The sequence below is a fragment of the Myripristis murdjan genome, chromosome 19 (genome assembly GCF_902150065.1).
Source record: "Myripristis murdjan chromosome 19, fMyrMur1.1, whole genome shotgun sequence".
Taxonomy (NCBI): Eukaryota; Metazoa; Chordata; class Actinopteri; order Holocentriformes; family Holocentridae; genus Myripristis; species Myripristis murdjan.
This window is the reverse complement of record NC_043998.1, coordinates 2329285-2348713: the sequence shown is the minus strand read 5'-3', so window position 1 is coordinate 2348713 and position 19429 is coordinate 2329285. Positions and strand designations below refer to the sequence as shown.

Below are 19429 nucleotides of genomic sequence, written 5' to 3'. Positions count from 1 at the left end.
TACACATAACAGCCACCACAATGAAAAAGGGTGGCTTGGTTAATATGAATACAACTACAACTGCTGCTACTACTGCTCATACTACAAGTGCTCCTAATAATTGTAATGATAATAATCTGGTTTATATGCCTACCTGGCTGCAACCAGGTTTCTGATTCGCTGACGTTGAAGCCCCTCCTTTAGTTCTTCTATGGTGGGCGCGGCTAAGCAAGGGGCGGGGTTCTGAGACTCTGCGATTTGATTGGCTATTTCTACACATCCCTCAGATACCTAGAAGTGGAAAGGGTCAAAACACAGCATCAGTTAAACACAGAGTGAATTCAAATTGATTTAGTGAGTTGTTTTTATCAATATGTATGAGCGTTCATGTTGCTCACGCTGAAATAGATGCCGATGGTGTCGTGCTGGCGATGGATTCTGTCTGTGATGTCATCTAACAGTCGGCCAATGGAGGGCTTTTCCAGGGTCATGGAGGGCGATAAGCCGCAGCGGACCAGCGCAGGCCACACCTCCCCGATACAGTCCCAGTCCCTCACACTGGCCAGACACACACCACCATACACTCCCAGTAAGCAGTACAGGGCACCCTGTCCAGCAAACACACACAGACACACACCAAAAGGTCACATGAAGCCCTACACTGATGTAATAAAGCTAGAGTCAGATTATGGGTCAGATTATTCATGCATTTTAAAGGACCATACCAGTGACGTTGAATGTTTTCATTTCCCCATATTTTACATCACATTTTGCAAGTCATGCAGGTGTACTAAAGATTTCACAACATATAATCAAAATCCCTCCATTTTCAAATAGGAATTTTTGCTTTAAAATCCACCTTATAATGCTCTTATTCTGCGGCTGGCACTATCATCGCAAGTCATAAACCACAGAACTGATAATTCACTGTGCAAAGCAAATATTTCCCTGGGGGGCTATTTTCCAGCAGAGGGACTGTATCACCCTGCCCAGTTTCAAGTCATCAAAACTCAACAGTGCTGCTGCTTTTAGGGAAACAAATGAGTACAACTTTGTTAGAAAAGTTCATTTTCATATCCTCGTGCAATGAATGAAAACCAGTGGCTAGATAAAAGGTAGGAAACATGATATCAGAGTATTACAATATGACTGCAGAAATGTGATGGTTATACATTTTGCAGATATTACGCTAAGCGGGAAAAAACACCGGTATGGTCCTTTAAATATCAGGTAAATGGACCACTCATGGACGCCCTGTGAGTTTCAGCACCACGGACAGCAACCACCAAGCCCAGCTCAAAGGAATACCATTGGGAGTGTGTGTTGCCATCACACATCATACACACTGTACACACACAGTATATTTTTGCATATGTATGAACATGTTTATGCCACCTTGAACTGCTGCTGAGTGACATCGGTGTGTTGAGGTGAGAGAAGCTGTAGGATTCTGGGAGTCAGGTCTCTGTAGGAGAAGCTGTATGTTCCCAACGCCGTCATCAGCACATTCTGGGCCCTGCTGCGTACCTACAGACACACACACACACACACACACACACACACACACACACACACACACACACACACGCACACAGTCAATGTCTATTTTCTTTTTTTCATATTTCTGTTGATATCTCCAGGGCAGCCCTGAAAACCAGGAGCTGATTTGAGCGGATTATCCTGGTGAAAGTAAGTGAATGAATCAATCAATGGAAGTGGATGTGTGTGGACGTGTTTTTTACCTGACTATAAGTGCTAGTAGACAGCAGCAGCAGATCACAGAGCAGCTCCTGATGTACAACTTTATATTCGCTGCCTTCAACCACCAGTTTCCTCATCTAATAACATGAAAATATGATTATTAGAAATATATGAACTAAAAACAAAATGCTAACCACTTAATTTTATTTCATCGATGCATGAATTCATGCATCCTACATACAAAAAAAAAAAAAAAAAAATACAAGTGTGTTTTCGTGTAGCCAACCTCATGCTGGAGCAAAACTCTGTCGATGAGCAGTGCTCGGATGTGCTGCTTTTTCCCATGAAGCTGCAGAGAAGAGAGAAAGTCAGCATAACCGGCCTGCAAGTGACTCATCTGGAGTGACTAACAGCAGCCTTGTGCGCTTTTTGCAACTCACCCTGTTTTCCATGGACTTCTTGACAAGAGTGAAGCTTTTCCAGCGGGAGTCAAACTCCTTCTTGTGTGTGCCTCGGAAAAACATGAGGTCACTGATGATCTGCAGTCAGACAAACGCACACACAGAGGGCCACTGTGAGAGCTTTGCAGGCCTATCACCAGGCAGAATAATGACATTTCTTTTATACTTGAAGACTAGAAACACTACAATCATGATTCAAGCGGCATGATACCTTAATGATAACGAAAAGTGACTTGGTGTCGTCCTCAGAGTGCTCCAGAATATGATCTGTTGGGATAAAGTGGAAACACGTTTTTGCAATTAAAATCTCATTCCAAGCACAGAGAGGAGTTACGAGCTAGAGCGGAGTGGAGTTAAAATCTTAGACGCTCACGTAGCAGCAGTCTCATGGTTTGGCAGATGGACTCTCTGTAGTTCTCCCTTGAATCATCTGGAGGGGAGGAGACACACAGACACTCAGTATGGATACAGAATGCAGGATGAGCAGCATCATCACCCACCGAAACTGTTGGGAGAGCAAGTGTGTCTGTGTGTGTGTGTGTGTATACACGTGTGCATGCAGTTACATGCTTGTGGGTTTATGCTCACCATAGTCAACACCAATATGCAGCTTGATCTCCTCCAAATTCACCATGGAGGGTACGCTGAGAAGAAACAAAATGTGAGAAAAAACAAAACGTGACAAGCCTGCTTATGCCAGCACAAAAACGGGGAGTGTGTGTGCGTGTGTGTGTGTGTGTCTGCAGGACTCACAGGTCAGATACGTGCGGTCCATCCAGAGGGGGCAGAATGCTTCCAGCTCCAAGAAGGCAATGCTGCACTATGGCTAGACTCTGCAACAGCTCCTCCCTGTGGACCAGGACACACATTACAGCCACCTCACAGCTGCTAAGTGTGTGTGTGTGTGTGTGTGTGTGTGTGTGTGTGTGTGTGTGTGTGTGTGTGTGTGCGCGTATGTGTGTGTGCGCGTATGTGTGTGTGTGTGCGCATCACTCTGTTATGAATTTACATGGTTTGTCCATTATCTTGTTACAACACTCTCAAGCACTGAGGTTCAACTCACGGCTCGCTGCACACTTGTGCGCTCGACTAGACATCCTCAAAAGTGTCAGATAAAGATTAGAGACGGATGTGGATTTTCTGCGTTCGTTTTTTTCCAAATCCAATTTATTTAAGTTCCCATTCATTTACAGTTTTCCTGCCATGTTTCTCTGCTTTTTTTTTTTTTTTTTCCTTTGGTGTTCCTGATTAAAGCTGAATTCAGCTCACCTGCTCATTGGCTGATCTCCAGAGACATGGTCTTTTATTCGCTGGAGCTCAGGGTGCAGGAGGCGGGACAGCAGCTGGAAAACAAAGTTCTCCTCCTCCTGACTGGGCACGTGCCAACACACTCCCAACGCTGCCACATCTCCAGCTCTGCCCCAGTCCTAGAGAGAGGGAGGGAGAGAGAGAGAGGGAGAGGGAGAGAGAGAAAGAAGGAGAGAGAGGGGGAGGAAGAGGCAGTTAAGTCAGTGTGCTGTTGTGCTGAATCATTACTCAGTTTATTCTTGTTTGATTGGTCGTAAACGCTTTCACAGCTAATTGTATTCCTTATGCTATGGAAATGGCAATGCGTGTTTACCATGCATGTAATATCCTTTTCAATTAAATGGAGATGGAGGCAGTGAGAGCAATTTTAAAGGCGCAACGTGTGGCATTTGTCTGAAAAAACCTGAATGCTTCCAGCCACAACACAAAGTCAGTAACAGCCCTGGATAACAGCCAGCGTGCTTCATGGCCAGTTAACTGAAACTATTTAATTAGAACAGTATAACTGGAATAACATTATGTATTACTGTGTATTAGGAAGTAAATACACCTTTTTGTGTGTCGTAAAACAGAGTTGTGTAAGTTACTCAAAGAAGTAATCAGGTAACATTACTCATTACTTCCAACAAATTGTAATCTCATTACTCATTACAGGCTTTAAAAAGTAGCTAGATTACTAATCTGAAGTCCCGAGCTCGCGTAACAGAACCAATAAGAACTTATTAGGACAGTAACTGTATTCTGATTACTGAAAAATTTAATCTAGTCCCTTACACTGCATTGTTACTTTGAAAAGTTGTGTAATTACAGTAATCTGAGTGAAATTAATCTCATTTAGGGCTAGGTGATAAATCGATACTCAGCTGGGATTTTAGATAATCATAATATCGGGATAATATATGGCATAAATGTCGGATATTCCTGGTTTTAAAGGCCGCTTTAAAGTGAGCCTGTTCTAGCTGTTCTAATATTTGTCTCTAGCTGCTTGGTCACAATATCCAAATTACGAATGAGTGTTTATCAAAAATCTCTTGTGTGTAAATGTCCTATGAAAGCACTAGTAGTCATCCCTACAATATCATCACGGCATTCAATCAAAAATATTGATATTTGATTTTGGCCATGTTGCTCAGCTCTAATCTAATTACTGGCAACACTGCTTGTAAAGTAGTCTCCATTTGTGTTTCCAGTGAAATCCGACCCCTCGGCAGACACTGCAGCATGCAGCACAGAGGCTGGTAGCGGCTGTCAATCTTCAATAATCACTATTAGAGTTGCAATAATTACTATTTGTTTGCAGTAATTATACTGATGTCTCACAATTAATGCAGTATAATTTACTCGTGTCTGAATGCTACATGTAGCATCTTTAAAGTGATTAAGTGAGTAAGCCATCTGTCATCAAAGCATTAATTTAACACCACTGTATGTGAGTTAGCGCTGTGTGCATGTGTGTGAGCATGCACCCGTATGGGGAGGTCGCTATCAAAGGCTCCAGGGGTGCTGCGGTACTCTGTGGGGTAGATGAGAGACAGCGATCGGAGTGTGTGTTCCAGCAGACTGCAGGCGAGTGTGTACGCCCGTTTACAGCGCAGACGCACACACACGCTCAGGATCCGCTCCAAGTCCCCTTGGTATTTCAACAGCTGTTCACCATCCACGCGTGTTACCTAAAAAAACAACACACATACACACACACACACACACACACACACACACAGACGCAAAGCAGAGGGGCAATTCACTTGAGAGCTCTGTCTTAAACCTTGAGGTTCTACAGTAAATCACAGCATCTGGCTCGCTCCCACACGCATTAAGATCCCAGGAGTAATAAAACAAAACAGAAAGGGTATCGATGTATGCTGTTTAATGACTTAGCGCTTTGATATTTATGACTGCACTGGGCATGCGCTGCAAAAAACGCCTCTCTAAATAAGTAATTTAGTCATATTCCGTCTTTAAAATATTCTTTTTTTTCTGAAAACGAGGGAAATATTCTGCCTGTAGTACTTGTTTACAATGCAGTTTCATTTGATTTAGGAATTCTCAAGAAACAAATGTCAAAGCAGAATAGGCAGACTGCTGCAACAGAATAATAAAAAAAAAGACTTAATTCAAGAAAAACAGTCAAAACAAATCCATGTGCATTGGAAACAAGTGAATATATTTACCCTACTGGCAGAATTTTGGAGCCCACTTAACAAAACAAAAAAATCAGATGTTGAAGCCCAATAAGATTAAACAATTTGTAAAGCTAGATTTTTTTTTTTTTTTTTTTTTTTGCAGTGTTGAAGCCGCTGGGATGTGAAAGATCCTCTCCTCACCTCGGAGAGCAGCTGGAGATTCCACAAGAGCTCCTTGTCCAGCTCCTCTTCATTCAACAGCTCCTCATCTACACACACACACACACACACACACACACACAAGCATAGACACACAGATTTAACAGATGCACTAACAGGTTGAATGCACTTTTCAAATCTCTGGGAGTCACATAGAATATAAGAAAGGTAAATGTGTGTTTGTCACTTTTTACAGTGTTTGAGGTCAAGCCACTGTTCAGGAACTAACTTCAGGAATTTCAGCATTTTCTTTCAAATTCAAAAACTGGAAATATATTCCCACATAAATCCTCTTACACTGTATAAAACAGGCAGTTTCAGTTCTCACTTATGATTCTCTGAGTCACATGCCACATAGAACCATTAACCAAAATTCAGCCTGATTTGTTTACCTACTGCTCAAGAAATGCTGTTGCTAGGCAGAAAAATAACATTTAGTTATTACAATTGATTACATCAATCTTGGGTATTTGCAATCATCTTTCAATTACGACAGCCATTTATCACAATGGCTTTCACATTCTGAAGTCACTCACAGCCTCTTCTGTCTTATTACTTAGATTAAACATACAATCTGAAAACTGGAGGCTTCATAATTCCTATGTAAACCTCAGCTTTCATTTTGCATTATCTCTTTATATTCTACAGGACTTTTGCAGTATTTAAAAAAAAACACACTGCAGTAGCATCTACACACTCGAATGTGCTACACACACACACACACACACACACACAAACACAGAGGTACTGACTGTCAGTGATGTGGAAAATGACGCTGCAGCAGTGAGGGACGAACAGACGGAGAGACTCAGCGGGATGACACTGCAAACACACGTGCGTGCAGACACACACACACACACACACACACACAGACACACACACACACATAAACAAACACGTACAAGCATGCGCACATGAAACATGCCCAAGCACAAACACAAGCATGCAGAAATAATAAAAGTAAGGACTAATTCTTATGTTCAATGAGACAGAAGGGAAGAAAATGACAATGGAAAAGAGGATGAGACCACAGCATGAGATGGATAATTGAAAATCAATATTTTAATGCAACTACTTAAAGCAAATATTGTCTAATTCTCAACACAGACCTTTATTCTGTCTTGCATTTCCTTTACTTTGAGATCTAATAACCCAAAATATGTATTTAACAATTTGGGCAAACTGTAGGACAGCATCTACATCAGCAAAATAAGAGGTTCTACATTAATTTAGTGGACTGTGCCTTTATCTACATGGCCAGGAATGTAAGGAACTAGCTGATACACACACACGCACATACACACACATACCTTTGCTGCAGCTCTGCACATGTCAGCCACCATCCTTCCTGACACACACGTCTCAAAGATGTTTGTGGTGGCAAAGTTGTACACTTTCTGCAACGCCACCTGACATATGGGGAAAGTGTGAGAATGTCAAATGATGTACAGGTGTGTGCATGTTTATGTATGTGCGGTATGTGTGTGTGTGTGTGTGTGTGTGTCTGCATTAGAAGTAGAGTTAAATGAGGGTCAGGGTATAGGGAGAGTTAACGTTAGAAACTGGGATTAGAGAATTAAAGTCAACTCAAGAGAGTGACGTTAAATTTAATTCGAGGATATGTATGAGTACGTGCGTGTGTGTGTGTGTGTGTGCGTGTGTGTGTGTGTGTGTGTGTGTGTGTGCTACCTTGTATATGTCTATGGAGCACTGTGTCAGTATGGTGCTGACGGTGGAGGACAGGCCCAGCTCCACCAGGCTCTCCAGCTGAGTTTGGGTATCTGTCTCTGTCTCGCCTCTCGTCTGTTCCAGGGTACTGCTGTCTATCAGTGCAAAACACCTGCATGTGCACACACACATGCACACACACATACACATACACACACACGCACATGCACATACATGCACAGGCACGTGCGCACACGTTCAGAGCTTAAGTAAATTCTCATACTCTTGTCAACGATGAAAAACATCAACTACACAAACTAAACTTTATGGTGAAAAAAAAGTAAAAGGTTGTTTTATGCGGCTAGCAGAGGTAGCGATGCGGACCGATGCATTTCAAACAGAAACAGACGTATCAAGGCACTCTAGAGGAGACAATATGCCTCGTCAAAGTGACAGTTTAAATTGTCAATTTGTCTCTACCTGTCCAGAAACTGGAGAACAAAGTCTTCAAATTCAGCTGAAGCGAAACACAGATCTTTCTCAATCTAAGAGGATAAAAACAGAGATGAGCATGAGAGTGCATCTGGATGAGGTTGCTATATTTGTGCTGCTTTTATTCCAGATACAGTAGTTGTAAATCTGTTTAATGAACAAAAAAACATATTCCACATAAGTCTTTAAATGTTCTTAATGACACATTTTTCGTAAAGTCATTTAATAAAATGTATTTCTATCAGAGATGATGTTGTGAGTATAGGTGCAATATTTAATCAAATGTCTCTTTTGGACCTAAGCATCCCTGCTGGACCCATTAATGGCAGATTTCATTTTACAGATGCAAGCTGCTTTGTTAAAACTGACAGAACTTTATTTTAAATTCTAGTGGAGATGCCAAGGTCTCCAAAGATATCGAATATGTCCTCCTTAATTACAAGGAAATGTGTATAAATTGATGCACAAGACATCTTGAGATTTTCAGTTTGATGTAATGGTGCACAGCTAAAAAGCATTCTGGGTTTGAATATTTCACTCAATATAAAAGTAGCTTCAATGAAAACATACAGAATATGTACTCTATAATGTGACATTGATGAACAATATGTCTGAGTCTTCTTCAGGGGAAATTTAAGGGAAAATCAGAGTTTAAGCTGTGAATTTGGTGTACATGTTTTATGTATGTGGCATGTATTATGTTCATACCTCTGTCAGATCGCCCTGTTGAGAAGGAGCAGATGAACAGTCCACTAAAGGCACCAGAGCGGTGAAGGTGGCAATAAACTGGAATGTTATCTGGACAGAGTGTCAGAACGAGGAAACAAATTAGGAACTCGACTCGATTCACATCATTTCTGGTGATCAGGGCCCTCACTTAATTACCTCGCGGGAATCAGACAGAATAACTGTTTCAAATGCATTCATTTACTTTGGCGCAGTGGATTAATCTGGTCAGAACACAATGGGTGCACGGAAATGGAAAAACAATCAATCTTACAATCCAAGCAGAAAGTGAAGACAGAGTCAAAGTAATTGCTTGTTCTTCAAATTGAGAAATTCATTGTGCTTTCAGCAGCTATTAATAGCAGAGGCGAGAGTGGAACTGGCGAGAACACAATTTAATAAGCAAGACTTGTACTGTCTGCTAAAATTTCAATTTTATTACTAAACGACATGCGTCTGTCACCCACCATGCACTTGCTGAAGTCATTGGGATCCACGCCGGGCAGGGAACCCATGAGCAACGGGAGCACATGCGTACGGCCTTCTGGGTAATGGTTGCTAGCGGAGACCAAGCTGCGAGCCATGCCGATCATACAGCTGAGGGTGGCGGTGAGGGTGTGAGGCTCCGTCAGGGTCTCCATGGCTGCATAGGTTCTATGGTTGGACAGATACACAACATTTAAACTGAGTCGTCTTTAAGGCTCTTTATGCGCACAATATGGATATACCAATCTTTACTGACACACACGCACACACACTTCCTCTTACTTCTCTAGCACAGGTGGTATGATGAGCTCTGGGGTGAGGAGAGCCAGGTTCTGCAGAGCGTAGGCCGCGTCCATACTGCCTGTTTTACTGCACATCACCAGAAGGGGGCGGCAAAGCAACACAACGACACATAGTGTTAGCAGCACACACACACACACACACACACACAGACATGCAGGCACACTGGCAGATAATCACTGATGACCTGTGTTTGTCCAGATTAAGGTTGTTGTTGTTGTTGTTATGTGCACAGCGCCTGCACTTGCTAGACAGGGCTTAATCTTGTGAGATAACGGACTGGCACAGATTCAGCTCAAACTGACTGCGAGCTAAACCTGAAAACACCGAGAAGTGGAAGAAATAAGATTTTTGCATCTGAACACAATGTGCTATGAGGATCTACCTCTGACTTGTTAATGACATATAGTTTGAACAGCTAATGAACAGGATTAGACTAAAGGCTAAGGTTTTTGACCGATACTCATTGCATTTTTTTTTTTTTTTTTTTTACCAAAGCTACCCATAGACATTATTTTTAGTCAACAGTCAATGTCTTTAAATTTGAAAATCCCCCCATCTTTTTCTTTTTTCTACATTTGTCCACTTTATTTTGCAAACTGGAGGTGTACGCATGTATCCAAGTCAAGAAAGGTCAGGTGCCGGCCCAAAACACGAGCAAACAATGAAACAAACAAACGGCTCGCACACTGCAGGGCTCCAATTCACTTTTATTTAATTTATTGCACCGAAACCACTGTGACGTCTCCAGCAGCACTGCTCTTCATCAGATCCACTTTAGTTTTCTCTCACTTCATTACCTGTAGCTTTATCCGATCGTGCTTTTTTATTTCTCCCTGATGAGACCCTCAGTAAACATAATTTGTCACTCTGTTGTGTATCTAGTCACTCTGAATGTCATGTTATGTGTTTGTACCATGAGGAAAAAATACATTTGAAAATTACAGTGCAAAAAACAAGGAGACTATTACTAGAGTAAACCTCTTCTCAAAAAAAATGTTGATGATGATGCTGATAAAAAATACTGTGAAAGACTTAAAAAAAAAAACAGCTAGAGAATGATCTCTTTCATATCGCAAAGGGAAGTCATGGACATGCCAATTTTGGGAGATACTGGTCCAATATATCGGTAAACTGATACGTCTGTCTAACCCTGCAGTGCAGTACCTGAACATGGCCAGCAGTGCGGCTCCAATGAGGCTGCTGCTGAACTCCTGCAGGTCTGCGTCAGTCAGCCTCTGCTGCTCAGGAACCGGTGGGATCCAGCTGGGGGCGGCGTGGCGCTCCCGGTGCACGCGCCGCACCACGCTGGCCGGAAGCCGCTGGAGCAGGCGCATCAGTCGAGACTGCAAACACGCACAAACACACACAAACACACAACTCAGGCATTATCACCTACAAACACATTCTGTCCAGCGGTAAACAGATCTGTGATATTATTCTTTCCTCTGGCAGTTGTGCATTTCATTATTCTGTTGTTAGTGCAAAGAGAGCCAAGTGCTCAATGACAGGTTATAAATCAAGCCAGCGTGACGGCAAGCAGCTGAAAATGCATTTACTGCTCACTTTGTATGTGTGTGTGTGTGTGTGTGTGTGTGTGTGTGAGAGAGAGAGAGAGAGAGAGAGAGAGAGAGAGAGAGAGAGAGAGAGAGACTTACTTGCCAGCGGCCGTGGTTGGATGGATGGTAAAAAGAGGCGATACTATTGAAGAGGCAGGTCAGCTCTTTCTGTGCAGGGTTTCCTGGTCCACCCTGCAGGGGTGCAAGCCAGGTAATAATCATTATTAAACAATTGCAAATTAAAAAATCACTTTTCTGGTTTTTAAATACGTTTTCATAAGAAATAGTCTAGGCATACCAGAAGGGCAGTGATCAACAACACCAAGTGTCCAATGTCATAGGAGTTGGTGAGGTATCGTGGTGCCACCATCTGACTAACCCCCACTGGCAGGTTGAGACTGCGCAGGATCCTTGTAAAGATCTACACACACACACACACACACGCACACACACACACACACACACCTCGTAAACATGACATGGCAGCCTCCAATAAAGCACATTAGCACATACTCCTCACAATGCTGCTAATAACTCACTGTGGGGATATACGGTGTCCAGTCTACGTAGCCGATGTTGTCATTGGCCAGGCGAGCAAACAGGTTCACCAAGTGCTGCAAGAGAGCATCACACACTCAGTCACAGCATGGACGGAGGATAGTGCCATCCACATTAGAAGCGAGAGGTGTCATTCCAAAGTGATTTATAGCTATTTTGGAAAAGAAGACATGTTTGGAGAAGGGAGGAAGTGCGCACAGCCAGCCTGTTTGAGGCCAGATGGCTGGATAAAAACAGACTTGTGGTACAAATGGAAAAGTATATTCACATGCGGGATATAAAGTGCCAATACTTTGTAGCAAGGTTTCCACCAACAAGGAAATCACCATGTACACAGCAAGTGAAGGGTGTCATTCCAGTTAGAAAAAAATAAAGAAAGCTATAAATTGCTACTCAATATTTTAAAGATACAGAACGCTTCATCCCTCGGTGTTATAAGTGAATAAGAGGAACAGAAACTTGACTTTATGCAGCTCTGATGTTATATAAAGTCTTTACTTGGTGTCACATTAGGTGTCTAAACCGGGTGTCACATTATTCAAATAAGCTCAGAAAGTAGTGTGTATGTGTGTGTGTTTGTATGTGTGTGTGTGTTTGTGTGTGTGACTCACCCCTTCCCAGCTTGGCTGATTCTGCACTGACATCCAGAGATTCATTAGCTCATCAAACCACAACCTGAAATACAAATTACACAACAAACATTACATAGACCAGACACACATGCATGCACACACACACACACACACACACACACACACAAACACGCACACACCCATCCGCCCACGCACACACCTGAAGTTGCCACTGAATTCCCCTCATCCATCCCCCAATTCCCCAAAATATGAACTCACTTTCTCCCCCATAGATTCTGGGGGAGAAAAACTGAAGCGGAAAAATACGGTATTAAAGATGATGTATTGTGGAAACTGCACGGAAACTGCTGATGAATCCAAGACTAAATCCAGACAAATAGCTTGTGAAAGAGTGAATACACTGAAGAATGCTGTGAACGCTCTGAAGGGGTTTGGTAATTGGAGTGCAGCCATGAAGGGTGTGGAGAAAAGGGTAAAGGCTTCCCAAGGAAGCAAAGCAGCCACCAAATAAGGACAGGAGAACCACTGCTAATACAAAAAAACAACACTATTTATCAAAGGGTCTTGTTAGAAAGGTCTTAATGCAAGTGGAATAGGCAGTGGCATAATTAGTATGGTAATTAAAAACATGCACACTTTAGCACTTTTCTGCATTACTCTGAGAGATGACACTCTATAAGTGTGTGTAAACCATGTTCTCCATGAAAAGTGTCACAATGTTCTCTTGAGCTCTTTTTAATATAAATGTACGTTTGTAGAGGAAAATAACCTCCCCATCCTACTGCACCTGCCCATCCTCCATTTTGTCCAAAGCACCTATTCTGTCTCATACGTTTGCTGTTTTCAGTTTTTTTTAATGTGCAACCTTATAATTTACAAGCAATCCAACCATAAAATACTGAATCCTCGCTGCCCTGCCCTGTGATTATCCCACGATCAAGCTTCAATAAACTATTCTCATAAGACATTTCTGGCACTCAGGTTGATCATTATAAAAATTATTCTACAACAGTGTTTCAAAAGAAAAGTGAAAAATTCTTTCCTTGTATTGTCTAGATCGTATATCACACTATCTAGACAATATGACAAGTTCAGCCAAATGGCCCACCAAACCTCCCACTACAAATAATGCTGTGATTTAGCCAGCGAGCAATGGGTCGGTTTTCACTCCTGGGCCAAAAATGCCAAATATGCAACACATTTTATCACTTACAGCTGAAAGAAATGATCTACACACTAGGCCATTGTTGAGAATAAACAAACACTGCTTTTGATAAAACTTCAAAAAGCCTTCGAGTTAGCTCTGGCTTTGTCAAATCGCACTTGGCCTCGAGTACGGAAAAATCTAAAATTGTTTCTGTGTGGCTCTACAGGCAGAGCACTGCACCGAAACTGGGGGAAGAATTTATCTGCACCTGGGACACCACATTTACTGATGCTGGTTTCTTACTGGAAGCCCTGGCTGTGCTCCTCTGGGGGCATGATGGTGGGGAGGAACAGCTCCATGTTGCTGACGGCCTTCTGCATGACCACGTCGAACACGCACAACAGGGGGCGCCACTCATCCAGCATTTCCTGGGTGGACGACACCGGGAAATACCTGGGAAATGAGACATCACGCATACCCGAGCGCACATGCACCAACACAGACATGCATGCAAAGCAAACACAGAGAGGAGAAACAGAGAAACTCGTGGATATACAGCTCACACTCTGACAAGCATGAAGATCAGAGTAACTCAGCGGGCCAGATGCAGAAACAAAACTCTTCTTATTTTTGTTCGTATCCACAAATTGTTCTTATTAGTACCCATTGATTTCTGGGATTCACCAGTGTTTTCTTACTTTGGCTTTCCTCTTAGGTGAGAGATTTTTTTTTACAACTGGTCAAGAGTACTCTTACCAAGATAAGAAGGATTTTTCTAATTGTCCACAAATCAGTTGTCAAACACATGGGAAAAAAAACTTAGAGACATAAAAATGCATTGATTTAATATCAGTGCATCATCACATTTAGATTAATTTATGTTTTAGAGTAATTATAAGGATTAGATGATTGAAAAAAGAATGTGGACATCTGGGAGTTTGTTGAAATAACAGCAAAAAAGCTGATAGACTACAACAGGTATTAAAAATAGTTTTATGCATAAATGAGCTTTACAGTGTTTTTATGGTAGATATGCCTCTCTGTCGGTGTCGGGGCTTCAGAAACTGTCCTGTCTTCCTGCAGTCGTCACCATGGAGCGCTCGGCTTGGGCAATGTGTGTTTTGGCTTCCATTTTCATATCAAACCGTTTTCATTTTATTTCTGCAACTGAAAATCCCTCTGCCGAGACGACATTGACAGCATCACACATTTTTTGCCAGTATTGACTTTCCTGTAATGCCAGCACTGACGCTCTGGAAAATCACATTTTCTTTCTTTTCTTTTTTCTGTTTTCACTTAACAGCACTTCAGTTCCGTTAAGATCTTTATTGTCTCAAGAAGAGAGACTTGACTTGCGGAAGGGCCCATCACTCACAAACCACGCGATCAACTTTGATTTCAGCTGCTGGAGTTCTTTCTCTTCCTCCAGGCTGGTTTTGTTGTTTTTTTGGTATCACAGTCTTGGGCATGTGTCAGAGAATTTTGCACATGACACCACAGCTGCCCTTTTATAGTGTTAAGGAGGCATTATCTTAAGCTAATAACAAATGCTCAGACATGCCTCCAGTTAACAAACAGGTGGGATTCGTCATCCAACACACCTGAGTAAGAGCAGATTTGGTTAAAAACATTGGCTAAATCTGCCGTTGACTTCTCTTATTTTTACTCTTAACCCGAAAAATAAGAGAAAACACAAGAGAAATTTGTGTTCCTGCATCTGGCACATTATCCAGTGAAAGAATTACAAGCCCGCATGTAATGAGACTTACAGTCGGCAGCTCTTGATCAAAGCCTTCAAAATGTTGTCCACCGAGCTGCAAACGAGAAGAGAGGGACAGCGTGTGAGTGTGTGTTTGTGTGAGATTTCTGTTTTTACTGTCTTGTGGGATCGAAACGTCCCCAGTGGATTGACAGCCCTCAAAATCAGAGAAAGAGGAATTCCTAGATGTAAGGTTTAGCTCTGTGATTGTACTAGAGTAAAAAGCAGAGCGACACTTAACGTATTTGGCTTAGCATTATTCATAGAGATGCAATGATGTGGCTCAGTGACTCGGGTTAATGAATGTTAATTACAAGTGCATATGTAAGTAACACACTTAGGGAACCAGATGAGGCCGAGGTGCTCAGTTTTGGAGTACAGGACCCTCTCGTACAGCTCGTATAGCGGTCGCCATGGCAACTGTAAGTCATCCCTTGATAGCAGCTCCTTCTTCCTATTAGGGAAAAGATGCAAATTATCAGAGTGGTTTATGTCCTTTTTATGAGGTATGAATCTGTCTAAAACAAAACAAAACAACACACAAAAAAGACTTGTCCCAGCTGGGGATCGGCACTCCCTGGGGGCTTCTCTGATACCCAAACCTCGAAAAATTTCCTAATCAAAACACAACTACAGCAATAGTGCTGTTTTGAAATGAGAAACTACGGGGTGTCAGAGAAGTCGGGAATCAAGGGGAAATCAATCAATCGCTCGCAGACTGCGCTCGACATGAACAGACAACTTCCAGACTTGTTTGCAAACAGAGCGCCGTCTCTCTCTTTGTATCCAGCAAGGCACAGACTGACAGACAGCTGTACAGATGTTGGTAATTTTGCAGGTGCAGACTGTGCTGGTTTTGAATATTCACACAAAAATATTTTTCTAATGAGGAGCCCCTTAAAACAAAACTGCGAGGAATTTAGCGAGGAGACAATGGATTGGAGATCCTCCCAATCCATCTCTTAAGAAAACTATCATCCAGCCAGCCAGCCACTGAAATGACTTATCTCTGTGACTGCAGACTTTTCTCACACCCACTTCAGCTAAAGATTTTAGTTTGGACAGCTGTTTTGTCAATTATGAGTTTACTTTTTTTTTTTTTTTAAACAAATATCAGATTTTTGCCCTCGTGAGAAAGCTGACATTACTTTGATGCTACAGGCTGACTTGAGAGGAAAGCTACCCACTCCTAACGCTCTGATGCAATAGTATTTATTTGGTTGGAAATCAAATTTTGTCCTCCTCTGGGAAAAAAAAAAAAAAAAACATTACCTCACCTTAACAGCATATATACAGTAAAAAAAATGTGTTCTAAATAATTATCCCATAGGGCAATCAACATGGACCTGGAAACAGAGAATATGGAAAGGCCTAGGACATAGAAAACACAAAAAAGAAGTTTAAAAAATTTAATGAAAACCAGGATTTTTCCCTCCTGAGACAGTTGACATCGCTTTCATATAGCCTTATATATATATGTATATATCAATATTATATCAATATTGTGATTTGAGACTAGATATCGTCTGGGATTTTAGATATCCTAATATGTGATATGACTTAAATGTTGCTGTTTCCTGGTTTTAAAGGCTACATTACAGTAAATGGATGCATTTTTCTGCATTCATCTGACTGTTGTAACGTTTCAAATATTTGCTTTAGCTGCTTGGTCATAATATTCAAACCACTAATGAGTATTTATCAAAAATCTCTCATGTAAAAATCTGATGAAATCATCCCTTCAATATCGTCGCAATATCAACAACATGGTATTTGGTCAAAAATGTTGATATTGTTATATTTGATTTTGCCCATGTTGCCCAGTTCTTCCTTATCCTCTAATCCTCTAAAAAAAAAAAAACAGTTTTCAAGTGCTTTCAATACAGGGGTAAACCTCCCAAAAGTTTGGAAACCTGCACTAAAAGTATGATTTCCACAGCTCTGGATTTCTTATGTCTCCTATCCCTCTGTTCTCAGAAAGCTAAGAGGTCTGTCAATGGAGACAACTGGAAAATGGAGGCAAGAGGAGAAAAAGGGAGAATGATGCTGGAATGTGAAAGGTTGAACAAAAGAGTAGCAAGACTCAAGTACTATACACTATACGGGGTTTCAAATCCATCTTCGAGCTGTCAGACTTGGCACATAATATACGGTTAGCCCAGATCTTTCTCCTTGCTCCTAATGGAAAACACTCAGACAAACGACATCTACATTATGTTGTTGTTTTGTGATGGATGCGAAAACCGTGGAAACAAGTGAAGACGAATGTGAAGTGAAGAATGTGACTGTCTCTGAGAATATCCTCCTGCCGCTGGAGCAGTGACAGATCTGATTTGAGCGAAACGTGCAAGGAGTTAAGATATAGGTCAGGACTTGCTGCTGGTAACACTGACATCAACTTCGCTGTCCTTTTCTGTCTCTAACTTCTTTCTGCTTACTGCTCAGAGATGGTGTGTGTGTGTGTGTACACCACCCATTAATGCAGCAGAGCTAGCTCCATCTCATGAAATTTTTGGTAGACCATTCTATATAATTACCTTATTATTGTTTTATTGTCATTATAATAGTCAAGCTGTTGTCCACGTACATCTGCAAATTGGACAAATCTATGTTGCCAGATGTGCTTATTGTCACTGCATCTAGAAAATAATTCAGAAAGGGGAAATGGCTATCGAGCTTTAGTCGTCCAATAAAATCAAAAATGGAGTTTGCGCACCCGAGTCCATGTAAATGTTCTTTTAATTCAGTTTTTTTCTGGGTAATATTACAGCACCAAGGGGAAAAAGCAGTCCATTGCCCTTCATTTCTAAGGTTTAGTTGTCTCCAGTGACTAATTAATGCCCTAGTTAAGTCTTATTTTTCATTTTTATGTGTTAAAGCTGCACTAGGCAACTTCGCACATTGGCAGGTCCCAATAGCAATGAGTGATAACTAAAAAATTTGAACTTGAAACACCCAGAGATCATGAGACGTGAAGTCTGTGAATTACAGTCTCTGATGCGTTATACCAAAGGACAGCAAAGCAATGACAGAAGCCAAAGATCTAGTGCTGTTGTGTCTTGCTTTGTCTAAACTCACTGCTCTTAAGGAAACAGTTTGCATTTCACTCTTAAGGCTTAATTAGTAACTTCATGTAGGTGGAAAAGCAAATAGGATCAATCCAGTCAATTGTCTCAATTAAGGGATAAGCTGCACTTGTCTGCTTGTCTGTCATTAAGACTGATGGGGGAGATATTTTTATCTAAAAATCTTGCCTGATGTCACTTTAACTCAGTCTTCAATTTTACTGCTTATTATTCTAAATTTTCCTTTTTTTTTTTTTTTTTTTTTTTTTTACAATTTTTATTCTATTCTATATATATATTATTATGCTGTACAGGATAGTCTAATACTGATAAGAAGAATACTTTTACTCATATTATTAGTATCATTACTAAGCACAATATGAGCATACATGCTTTTATGTGTTGGATGTGTTCGATCATGTGAAACATTTTTTTTTTTTTTTTAAATGTGAAACTAATTGTGCTCCTGACTTGGCCAGGGCTCCCCAGAAGAGAGCTTGTATTTCAGTGGGACTTTCCTGGCTAAATAAAGGATAAATAAAATTAAAATTCCGTGTGTGTGTGTGTGTGTGTGTGTGTGTGTGTGTGTGTGTGTGTGTTTTGAGGGGACACCCACTTGAGGAGCTGTATGAGGAGCCTGGCGTAGCCCTGCATCATGTGGGGCTCCAGGTTAGGCAGTGTGACCAATTCATAGAGCAGCTTAATAAAGAGAACATGGTCCTCTTTACTGAACCTCCGGCCATACAGCTTCAAGAACCTGAGGAGAGAGAGAGAGAGAGAGAGAGAGAGAGATCACTTCCTGCAGGAGCCAGAGCAGGTGACCTATATTCTCAGCAGACACACACAGCTTCTCTTGGCCTCTTGATGGCATGAGGCATGATACGCACAAATGCACACACACACACACACACACACACACACACCTCAGCATGAAACCTCAAGCAGTCTGGTTGACTCCCAAGTAGAACAGAACATTCTGTGATGGTAAAACTAGCTGATGAAGCTTGGCATAAACACTCCTTGCAGTTTTCTTGTCAAATACTCTTGTGGAATTAATATTGTTGGCAAGGCAGGGTCCAATATGGACAACTCTTTATTAAAGTGCACTACTCTCTTGCAGACCTAGTACTGTGAACTTGTGTTGTTGTATCCTCCTTAAGTTAAAATGATTACAGCTCCTCTTGGTAGCCTGATGGGAATATCTACAGACTTTGGCAGGCCTATGTGTGACCAAGAGACTAGCCTGGTTCTAACACTGGTCACTAACTGCATCTCAACACAGCAT

The 19429-nt window shown here is 41.5% G+C and overlaps 1 protein-coding gene across 1 annotated transcript in view; it reads right to left on the bottom strand.

Annotated features, from left to right (window-relative positions):
- LOC115378106 (proteasome activator complex subunit 4B-like) overlaps positions 1–19429 on the bottom strand; it is a 32874-nt gene that overhangs the window by 13009 nt on the left and 436 nt on the right. Inside the window, exons 2-30 of the mRNA XM_030078249.1 lie at positions 18761–18901; positions 15417–15533; positions 15090–15134; positions 13624–13773; positions 12192–12255; positions 11562–11636; positions 11321–11443; positions 11122–11214; positions 10631–10809; positions 9446–9532; positions 9145–9331; positions 8660–8749; positions 7940–8004; positions 7481–7631; positions 7102–7200; positions 6544–6613; positions 5774–5841; positions 4916–5119; positions 3411–3568; positions 2895–2990; positions 2730–2785; positions 2515–2571; positions 2353–2408; positions 2121–2219; positions 1967–2029; positions 1722–1817; positions 1375–1506; positions 378–587; positions 134–270 (exon numbers count right to left, since the gene is read on the bottom strand). Coding sequence (XP_029934109.1) covers positions 134–270; positions 378–587; positions 1375–1506; positions 1722–1817; positions 1967–2029; positions 2121–2219; positions 2353–2408; positions 2515–2571; positions 2730–2785; positions 2895–2990; positions 3411–3568; positions 4916–5119; positions 5774–5841; positions 6544–6613; positions 7102–7200; positions 7481–7631; positions 7940–8004; positions 8660–8749; positions 9145–9331; positions 9446–9532; positions 10631–10809; positions 11122–11214; positions 11321–11443; positions 11562–11636; positions 12192–12255; positions 13624–13773; positions 15090–15134; positions 15417–15533; positions 18761–18901 — 3168 coding nt within the window. The remainder of the gene's footprint in view (positions 1–133; positions 271–377; positions 588–1374; positions 1507–1721; positions 1818–1966; positions 2030–2120; positions 2220–2352; positions 2409–2514; positions 2572–2729; positions 2786–2894; positions 2991–3410; positions 3569–4915; positions 5120–5773; positions 5842–6543; positions 6614–7101; positions 7201–7480; positions 7632–7939; positions 8005–8659; positions 8750–9144; positions 9332–9445; positions 9533–10630; positions 10810–11121; positions 11215–11320; positions 11444–11561; positions 11637–12191; positions 12256–13623; positions 13774–15089; positions 15135–15416; positions 15534–18760; positions 18902–19429) is intronic.